General features: G+C 45.0%; 3 protein-coding genes; 1 reads left to right on the top strand and 2 right to left on the bottom strand.

Annotated features, from left to right (window-relative positions):
- Positions 1 to 3,111: 3,111 nt before the first annotated feature.
- RCC_11530 (uncharacterized protein) lies at positions 3,112 to 3,537 on the bottom strand (the record flags this gene model as incomplete). Its single annotated transcript, XM_023776751.1, has 1 exon — positions 3,112 to 3,537. The coding sequence occupies one exon, from the start codon at positions 3,535 to 3,537 to the stop codon at positions 3,112 to 3,114; it is 426 nt and encodes a 141-aa protein (XP_023632519.1).
- Positions 3,538 to 4,853: 1,316 nt separating this feature from the next.
- On the top strand, positions 4,854 to 6,133 carry RCC_11529 (related to O-methyltransferase; the record flags this gene model as incomplete). XM_023776750.1 has 2 exons in its annotated part: positions 4,854 to 5,317; positions 5,368 to 6,133. 2 exons carry the CDS (start codon positions 4,854 to 4,856, stop codon positions 6,131 to 6,133), a joined length of 1,230 nt encoding a protein of 409 aa, XP_023632518.1.
- Positions 6,134 to 6,678: 545 nt separating this feature from the next.
- RCC_11528 (uncharacterized protein) lies at positions 6,679 to 7,857 on the bottom strand (the record flags this gene model as incomplete). XM_023776749.1 has 2 exons in its annotated part: positions 6,679 to 7,773; positions 7,825 to 7,857. The coding sequence occupies 2 exons, from the start codon at positions 7,855 to 7,857 to the stop codon at positions 6,679 to 6,681; spliced, it is 1,128 nt and encodes a 375-aa protein (XP_023632517.1).
- Between the last annotated feature and the right edge of the window lie 2,475 nt (positions 7,858 to 10,332).

Raw genomic sequence — 10,332 nt, 5'->3', positions numbered from 1 at the left:
CCCTAACCCTAACCCTAACCCTAACCCTAACCCTAACCCTAACCCTAACCCTAACCCTAACCCTAACCCTAACCCTAACCCTAACCCTAACCCTATAACCCTAACCCTAAATTTATAAGGCTATAATATACGTAATCGGTACGCTATAGTAAAGTTCAGATATAGATTCGAAAGCCCTTTATACGCTCTATCTATTCCTATAGATATCTTTTTCTAATTCTTATATATAAGCCCTAAACCGAAACCCGAAAACGTATACTAGATTAGAGGGCGGAGGGGTCGATAGCGGCGATAACGCGTCTATCGCTATTACTTTAGGGTCTAGAGGGAATATATAATAATATAGCTAGCCTTTCGGGTTTAGTATCTAAGCCTTTTAGGGTTAGTTTATGCCTTTTAGGGTTAGTTTATGCCTTTTAGAGTTAGTAGGAGGTATATAGAAGTAATATAGTATAGCCTATATAATAGTAAAGGACAATATAAGCGAAAGGCTATAGTATTAGCCTAGAACCTCTACGAGGTTTAAGTAACTACGTACTCTAATTAGCTAAATATATATACTTTTTATAAGGCTATAGATCTAGCCCTAAAAGGTAAAAGCGGCCGGCGGCTATACGGTTCCGGAAGTAAGATTAGAGTTACGTAAGGTAGTAAGAACCTCGCGTAGGGTAAGTCGTACTAGATAGGGTGCTCCTATATCTAGCTATACTTAGAAAACCTATATATAGCTACCCTCGTACGTATAGCTATATAGCGGAGTAAGGCCCGCGAAAGCCGCCTAGCCTATCTATAGCCGGAGCACCTAATACTAGTAATTCGGACAACTAGATTAATATGCCCTTAAGTAGTAACTATTAACCGAGATGCTTCGACTATAGCTACGCTAGCCGGACATTTTCGTATTAGGGAAAAACATCGCCGATACGTTCGGGAGCGTAAACCTTCGAGGAGTATCGCGTTTACTTTCTACTTTAAAACTCTTAGCCGTAGATACGCATTAAGATTATAACTAGTACGAGCCGCTTAGTAAAATTATTACTCGCTATTAAGAAGATAGTAAGAATATTAAGAGGAAGAAGTATACCCTCGGAGCCCTAATAGATCGTAGTAGGCATTAATTATAAACTCTAGGGTACTAAGAATAGTATATAGACCGTCTCTATCGTATAGATAGTAGATAATAGGGAGGACGAGAGTAAGAGGAAGCGGGGTAGGAAGAATGAAATTATATGTTTAGACTCCGTCGCCTAGTTTCTAGTTTAGAGTATACGGCTAGTAATTTGATCGGTATATCAAACCAAGTTTATAATAAAGACCTATATAAAAACAGCTACGACGGTTAAGTACGACGGACGGGAAAGATCCGGAGTCCTAGATTTACTATCTACCCTAAGAGACATGTCTTTAACATCTACTACGTACCCTCGTCTCCGTAGGATTAAGATTACGAAGAGTTAGAAACCCGATCTCTTTACTACCGACGGTAAGCATTACTTTATTAATAGTATAATTAGGGTACGTTAGAACACTTGGCCCTTACGCTATTCGATACTAATTCGTGATTATGTTTAGAATGAGCTCTTCTCTTATATTACGCTAATGTCGGAGGAGTAAACAGATGTATTCTTTATAGACTAGAAGAGTATGCCGCTTAAGGAAGTATACGATAAATAGGTAGAATTCGTAATTAAGCAAACTAAGGAGACGGAAACTATAATCTATAGTCTCGAGGGCATTCAGACTAGTAGTAATCCGTAATAAGAACACCGTAGCGGGTAATAGGACGGAGAGGGCGAAAAGAATATAAGAGAATAGGGATACTTACTCACTTGTTTACTTGAACTCAAATTTGGTGTTTATGGTTCTAGAATGTAGAACACTAAGACTCTAGGGACAACATTAGTTTAGTTTGCTCCTCCTCCTTTCTACTATTATCTTCGTAAAGTCTTCTAGGGGAGTTCCGCGCCGTAGATACTTCGATCTAAAGTGTTTAGTCTAGGGATGGGACACTATAACCCCAGCGGTTAGTTCGTTACTAATTGAACATGTATGTGTAGGCCGTAAAAAGACATAAAGGTAGGATATAGTAGAAAGCGCGTAAATAAACGAACTAAAATGAAAGTTAGGATTCAGGTATTAATCTTATATTATATTGTAAATGAGGACGCTCCTTCGGTAAGGTCGACTTTATATAGCCGTCACTACTACTTTGCTATAGTGCTTACGTATATATGCCGGACAAATCACTYGTACCTACGAACATTTCTCTACCGTACTAAACAAACCGACWCGTAAAACTGCTCGCGTAGACCGATAGGGGACAACATTATACATGTTATCCTTATATACAAGAAATTAACAGACAGCGGGCTCGCCTTCGGGAAAAGAATAGGAGAGAGTTAGTAGGAACTGTCTTTTATGCTTAAGAGCGAAGTAGATGGATAGATTAAAGCACTATTAGGAGTGTCTATAGATTAGTTGACAAGTAGAGCCTAGCACCAAGTAGAAAGGCGGCTATTATAGTCGCTTAATTCYTATTGTCTACTAAACGCCTTATAAGAAACTACGGGGACGGGAGCGAGGAGGGCGAGAATATAGGACAGACGGCTTAGCAAGATAAGCAAGCTCAACCTATAGTGGTATAGCGCACCACTTTCAAGCAAAGCATATGCCTTCCTAAAGTGGCTTCCCTTTACCACTTCTAAAAACGATGGTAGGGATTGAGTAGTAAGGAAGAGCGGAGGGCAGGACAACTAGGAAAGCGTATAGGACGGCTCATACGGTTGCTTGAAACTGTGCATAGCCAGGCACGTATACATATCATATAGCCCATTTGAATTCATTCCGCTCTATTCCATTACGTATACATACAATTATGTTCATACGCACTTTGGMTCCGTTGACYACATTGAGAACAAGATCGGCTGCCCACAATGACGAGCGAGTATTCCTCAGCTTAGTTCTACGTCGTTCCAATTGCTCTTTACCAGAGCTTTGGGGAAGGCKCACCCATTCCTAGTCCTCCTCCGCCTAACCTCCCCACTGCCCGGTTCGTCAGCATACTCCACATTATCGGCAAACCCCCAGCCTTTTTCCGTAAACCAATCCTCCCTAAAAGGCCAGATAGAATGTCATATCCTCCACAATCGTTCCTTTCCCATCGAACGCTCTCGCCCAAAGCTCACACAAGCTCCGACCACGAACACTCCCATGGACCAACTCGTCAGCCCGGAAAATAAACGTCTTGGACAGGAAGAACTCTTTGCGGTACTTTGTGCGCAATGCGCGATTGATCCGGTGGGAGACGGGCGGACGCCATTCGCCCGTTATTTGGATTGTAGGTGCGATAGTACTGACCAGGACGTGGTCCAAGATAAGTTCGGCCAGCTCGCTGGGCAGGCGCTGAATAAAATTGGCGATGAAGGGCACAGATAGGTCGAGAAGTTCAACTCTGGGTCGACGGTTTGGACAGTGGGAGATGGGAGTGACTGACTCGTAGGAAATAGTTGTGGTCGAGGATGTTGTATGGATTGACATGGTCGCTATGGTGCTCTTTGTGATGTCGATACGACGGCTTGCTCGGCGGAAATTGGGTCTGGCTTTCTCAATGGGTCCCGTTCCAACAGTCGACTTGCCGGGGGAGAAGAAGAAGCTGAAGTAGTGCGCGATAAATGACCAGCCAATAGACTAGTCGGGCAGTAGCTGAGTCAGGTACTACGTAGTACAGCTTCTTCTACGCTGTGCCCGCATGAGTCAAGAGAATTCACTAGAGTATCAAGTCAATGGAAGGGTGCCTCGGCTCACGCACTCAAAACCGCCATTTCTTGGCATTTGATACCTTAACTTCTGGCACCCTCTCTATCTGCGACCTTCGAGTTTCTGACCGACTAAGGTAGAATCTAACTWAAATGTATTGTTTATTGCATTTGAGAGTATTTTTCTCTCCAATTTCAGGTCTGTTTAGCGATATCTAAGTAGAAGAAATTATAGTATACCTGCGAGCTCAGTAGTCTCGGCGGTTTTTATTCGCTGCGAGCAGTTTCGAAGCTGATGAAAGGGGTTAACTGTGCTCGGGGTTTTGACCCCTATGCTTTACCCTAAGAAAATCTCTGAAGACACCCAGCCTATGCACCACACGAAAGCCTCATGCAAGCAGTAGGGGTGTCAAGCACAAGTCACACATCCTTCAGCTACGTTCTTTCTTCCACGTCGATCTAGAGATGTRGATCTTGAGCTCTGGCATCATAGTGACGTCGGCTCTATACTGAATCGCGTTCCATTCGTAAATATTTGCCAGCTTCGCAAGTTTGGCAAGCATTGGAATTTGTGACACTAATGCTGTKCCACTGTCATTGGCAGCATAACGCACGACCGGAGGGTCTGGAGCTTTATGACTCGTAGGAACTTTCCGCTCACTCTGAAGAAGACCGTCTTGCATGAGACGACGCAACGGACCGCACTTGCATCAAAGAAGCGGACAGACGTTCCGGCGTGGGAGAAATCGGAAGATGCTGTATGATCCACGGTTCTGCCCTGAAAAGGCGAGGATACGGATTGACTCGTGTACAAGGACAGTCACAAATTAGTGCGGAGAAGGATCAAATTGCTAGTCATAGGTCAGATTGCGTCTGTGTAGAGTCGTACAGACATTTTCCAAACTCGGCTAGTATCTACTCTGTGCAAGAAGTTCCTTTTCRATTGCCGATGTGCCCTAACCGCCGGATGTCGTTCGCACGACTCTCATCACCGTTTAGGTATGTAAATATATAAACATGTATATTGCTTGATGGTCCAATGCTGCATCCATGCCCCTCCTCGACCGGACCGAACCACCCCATAAAAGACCAAATACGATGGACTTCCCAGAGGAGAAATCAGCGCCGCCGGACACAAAGGACGTGGAGCATGTCATCGCATCTTTACAGCAAATCATCAAACATGAAGACGTGCGCGCTGACGTTGTGGCCAACAAGCAACTACGAAACCGTCTGGCTGAAGCGTGTCGCCACACGATGCTTCGGTTAGAGCAACCTTGGGACAGTATTCGACGTTACAACTATGCAGTGTTTGACGTTGCTATCGCCAAGACGGGGCATTCAATGGGCTTGTGGGCCGCTCTGGTCGCACAATCACCAAAGCCCGTTCACGCCACACAACTGGCAGAAACAACCGGGGTTCAATTCGCTCTACTGATGCGCCTCCTCCGTTACGCGACTGCTCAGAGCATGGTAGAGCAAACTGATGTGCTGTCCTTTCGAGCAATCGAAGCCACTCGAACACTTAGCATGCCATTGATGAAATCCTCGTTCGCTGTCGCGTGAGTTTGGGGCAACATCTCATTACGAGCATTGGACTGACGAAAAGCAGCACAGAGATTCTGTTCCCTAGCGCTCTGGCCATGGATGCCTACTTCAAGTCATCCGGTTCGGAAGAGCCCACAGATAGGGGTAACACACTGTTTCAGCAAGCCTTCAACACGAGTCAACACTGTTTCGAATGGCTGTCTGCTAAGCCCGACTTGGGTCAAGACTTCTTCAACTTGATGATCGTCAGGCGAGCAGGACTCAAGACTTGGCTCGAAGGTTTCGCCGTCGAAAAGTACATCGATGTGAATGACAACACTGACCGTATACAATTCGTGGACGTAGGCGGTGGAACTGGCCAACAAGCTCTCGCTGTCTTACAAAAACACCCAGAAATTGCAGGCAAAGTTGTCGTACAGGAAACACCCTCTCTGGGAGCCTTGAAGCTCCTCCAAAAAGACCCGCAAGGCTTGACTCCTATGGCTGCCGACTTCTTCCAACCAAATCCGCTGAAAGGTGCCAAGGCATACTACATGCGCAACATCTTGCACGATTGGCCCGATGCAGAATGTCGGGTTATTCTTGGTCATTTGAGAGACGTTTTGGAGGAGGATTCGGTGATTTTGCTCGATGATCTTGTCGTTGATGATATGGAGATGCATTGGCATCCCTCCGCTACCGATTTGACTATGATGACGCTTTTGGCTGCCAAGGAGCGGTCGCTGGCCGAATGGAGTGCTCTGATCGAGTCGGTTGGGTTGGAGAGGCGGGAAAATGTGGCGTATGATTCCTACGGATTGAATATTCAGGTATTGGGCAGGAAATCATAATGGCGAATTGAAAGGGAATGATTTAGTTTGACATTTGACGGAAAAGAGGAGACAAATACAAAATCCGAAATCAGATCAAAATCTATCAAATCAAGACTGGCATGTACAATCGAGAAAGCGTTAAACGTTGGCCGCAGAGGAAAATTGATGCTTATGGGTGCACAATTGCCAATGAGAAGGCTCCAAATTCGCCCTTCTAGAACAACTCAAGTGTTACCGTTTCCAAAGGTAAAGGATTTCCGCTTCAAGGAATGAACAGGGGTACCATAAATTATTGATTTATCCCCTCGCTTGAGCACACCATGAACGCATTGCCAGTTTGTATGTCCGACCTGCCCTGCTTTTCTCTGCCTGCCTGTATTCTGTATGTCCCTTGCTGGAGTTCTCTGCCCGTATTCCGTGGGCCCCTCGCAGGCGCTCTATAAAACAAAGCAACGTACCAAGCGATAACAACATGCTTGACGCAGAGCACCCGAGGCCGCACGATGATCCCATTGTATCGCGCAGCTGATCTAGTGATGGTCAAGAGAATATCTGCGTAGGTCTCAAACAGAACGATGCTTGGACGCCTCCCACCGCTTGACATCTGCATAGCTATATTGTGGTCGTAGAAGACTTGCGTTCTGACCCCACTGCCTCATATCCGGAATGCTATATTGTGGTTGCAGATAAGTTGTACTTTGGAAAGGTTCCGCCGTGCCAGGTTCTGCTGTGCCAGCACCTATCCAAGACTTCCGATCACGATGTTGGACTTGCGTAACTTCGGGTCCTATTTCCGAGGTCTCTCTTGGATCGCGGTAATGTTTCCTCTTGCTGCTTCCATCCGGGACATGGAAGCGCTGGTCAACTCTGGTCAGCAAAAGCCAGTATATGACGATAATCTCCAGTACGCCGAACTCGAACGTGTAAAACCATGCTTTCGACTGATACCAAGCTGGATTGTCTACTGGTCTGGCTGGGCCCCAACTCGTCGCGGTCCGGAATATTATCTCGAGCAGACAGACGTGACTTGATACCCACACAATCACCATCTTTTCGCCAATGCTCCCTCGTCCGAAAGTTTCTGCGCTTTCGCCTCTGAAGAACGTGACTGGCAGTGACACGACCGGGATGAGAGTGAAAACCAGCAGATATGTGGTAGCGGCCCGCTGAACAGCGACTGTGGTTGTCTGAACTGACGGAGTCAGAATGTAATAAGAGATTATTGTCCAGCAGACGACCAGTATGAGGGAGGCGCCGGCTAGAACGTAGAGAATTTTGGGCACCAGGCTTGCAATGGGATGCCAGCCAAGTTTGGGCTGCACGGCTCGAATGATTCTCTGTGTGAAGATGATGTTGACCACCCACACAATCAAAATACCAGCCTGGACGAGGATATTGGCAGCGATTATGAGCGAGACATTGTCAGGATGCGTTGCCCAGGCCATCCTCAGCGCACATGTCATTATTCTGGACATGCAGAAACCGAACAATACAATCGAGGGATAGAATTTGTGGCCTTTGCTCCGATTGCGTCGAAAGATGACATTGTGGCCTACAGCAGCGCCGGCGTAAAAGAGCAGGAGGATTATGCATATTGGGACGTCTGTTTCGAKAGTGGGTACGCCGCCAGTGAATGCCACCGATGGCATGTAAGGTGGCTGAACAAATTTAGTTCATACCTGGCATGTAGTACAGTACTCGGAACTTACGCCTTTTGCGCCAGATTCTTGTTGTGCGCTCATTGCTGGAGAAGCGGGTCGGTGAAAGCGGCCGGAGCGACTTGGTTGTAAGTGTAATGGAGCGAGTTGAGTGGGATCTCTTGGCTTTCCGAATACATCCTTCTGGTGAGTTACTATCAGGTTTGTCCTGAATCGTATGGGGTGAAGAATGACGACGATATGATGCATTAAATCTGTTACAGTAGTTGTTTCGCCGCTCTTAAGTGCCAGGAGGTTGGCACAAACACGCTACACACGATTCAGATTTCAGTTCTGTAACTTCTGTTCTCGATGTCTCGAGACATTTTGAGTGTGATAGTGACGACAAGTTGACAATGGTGCATTGAACTCAATGCGGCACCATCTTGACTGTGGTCGTAGCTTGAGGAGCGAGACTAGTAGGGATACTGTCTATCGCAATGCACACACGATTCAGGTACTTAGAGCAGGGCATAGAACGCCAGCATTAATACCTGCCCCAGCTAGTTTCGTCGGTCCGCGGGGAAGTTAGAGGGCCCTACCACTAATATTAGTACTACAGCGCACTCTAGCATCCCTAAATTAAGTCCAATCTACTCTAATTCAGTCCTATATCGTTCCTACTATGTCGGTGAGTGGTCCGTATAAAAGGTATTGTTTTTAACTATTCTAACCACGCGTAGGAGCCTCGTAAGGCTACTAGCCGGTAGTTAGAGACCTACCTCTATAACTAGCTCCGAGTAGCTTTCGAAATCACTAACCGTAGTAACCGTGCTATTAGACGTACGTACGGTATTACCTATTACAAGATAGTTGGCCGTATAAGGCTTAGTTTCGAGTTGTTTAGATAGCCGTATCCTCTACCTACTATACGTAGAGGTAGGCTACCGCGCCTTATACGAGATAAAGAGTAGGGCTTCCTTCGGTATGTCTAGTCGTAGCCGGATGCCTACGCGGATAAGATAGCGTAGTAGATATTCGATAATACTAGCTACGTRTATAGCGACCGCGGCGTATACGCCTTACTATCGCGGTTATAATRGACTCGAAAGGTTRCTCGGCGGATTACTAGAGAGCGCGATAAGCRACTACGGTCGTATTAGCGCGCGAAGGCCATCGGATAGAAGCGTAATAACCTAGTATTTATCGACGAGTTAGCGTRTAATAAGCGGAATAGATATAGGTAGGTTRTTAGTGTCGCTATAAGGTTACGAGAGTTACGAAAGTTAGTGTTTTAGCTTAACTAACAACACACTTAGGAAGTACTCTTAGTTACTAATTAGCTATCTAGTAGACACTCGGTTACTAACTAAACGCTCTAAACGGTAGTTACTAGTTCTAGCATTTATAATGCGAGGTTACTTAGACGGTCTATTATTAAAGYAAGGAGCGATTACCGTAGAGGAYATACTAAACTAGCTAATCTAATAGGTCCTTCTACAACTAGCTACTAGCATAATTRTTATTATAGAYAATRCATTAATCTACCGCTCTAAAGCTRTCGAAYAGGCCGTTTAAGAGGCTAGCTATACACTCGAGATGCTACTACCTTACTCTCCGGACTTTAATCTAATAGAGYAGTTATTTAATGTCCTTAAGTTATAGATAAAGCGACACCGAAACGAAGTAGCGGCGTATACTAATTTCGAGGACTTCCTTATCTACGCTATATAGGAATAAGAGTTCGAAACAATAGCGTAGAAGCACTTCGAAAAGAGTAGTTATTACCTATAGCTTACTATTAGAGCTCGTCTCTATATATACATTTATCGTAGTTAATATTAGCTAGTCGTATTATATATACGTAGGAAGCTCCGTATCCTCTAGAGTATTAATCCTTTCCTTATGTCCATCTAATCGTAGTAATATTAGTAATATTGCCCTTATTACCTACTCTAGAGTCTCTTAAATTATAGCAAGTTGTTTGTCCTTAAAGATAGTCGCGAGTTCCTTATATATTAGTAGTRTAGGGAACGGTAAGGACGTAGTATTCGGTAGTAAGGACGGTAGAGCGCGTAGTAATAATATGTCGACCTATGCATTTCGAATTATTCGTGTCTATTAGAGGTTGGATTTAGAGGCTTATAATAGTCGAGATGTCGCTTTAGTTCGTATCTAGTTTACTTATATGTATAGCTAAAAAGGGCCGTACGCGACGCTCGGCGAAGTTTAGAAAGATTAGTAGAGTTAATGTAGTCGAGCGTATAACGAAGTTAAAGCCAACTTAAGACGAACTCCCCGCGGAAATGCTAAGAATACCGTTTAGACCCTAAAATCCCGAGATCTACCTCGTACACGGTATAAATGCGTAACAACCGTACACTCTAAATTCACTAAATAAATACTTAAAATTCGAGCGCGTCGAGAGCTACAATTTGAGCTATCGTTAACCGAAAACGGCGTTATAGTTGCTACGTAATCTAATATAGACTATATACGGCCGTAGGTCGACTTTAGATAGACTTCCCTAAGCTTTAGTAGGGCTTAGCGAGGTTAACTATACTTAAAACTTTCCCTACC

Source organism: Ramularia collo-cygni (genome assembly GCF_900074925.1).
Source record: "Ramularia collo-cygni strain URUG2 genome assembly, contig: RCC_scaffold36, whole genome shotgun sequence".
In the NCBI taxonomy this organism is placed as follows: domain Eukaryota; kingdom Fungi; phylum Ascomycota; class Dothideomycetes; order Mycosphaerellales; family Mycosphaerellaceae; genus Ramularia; species Ramularia collo-cygni.
This window is presented reverse-complemented; position numbering and strand designations above follow the sequence as displayed.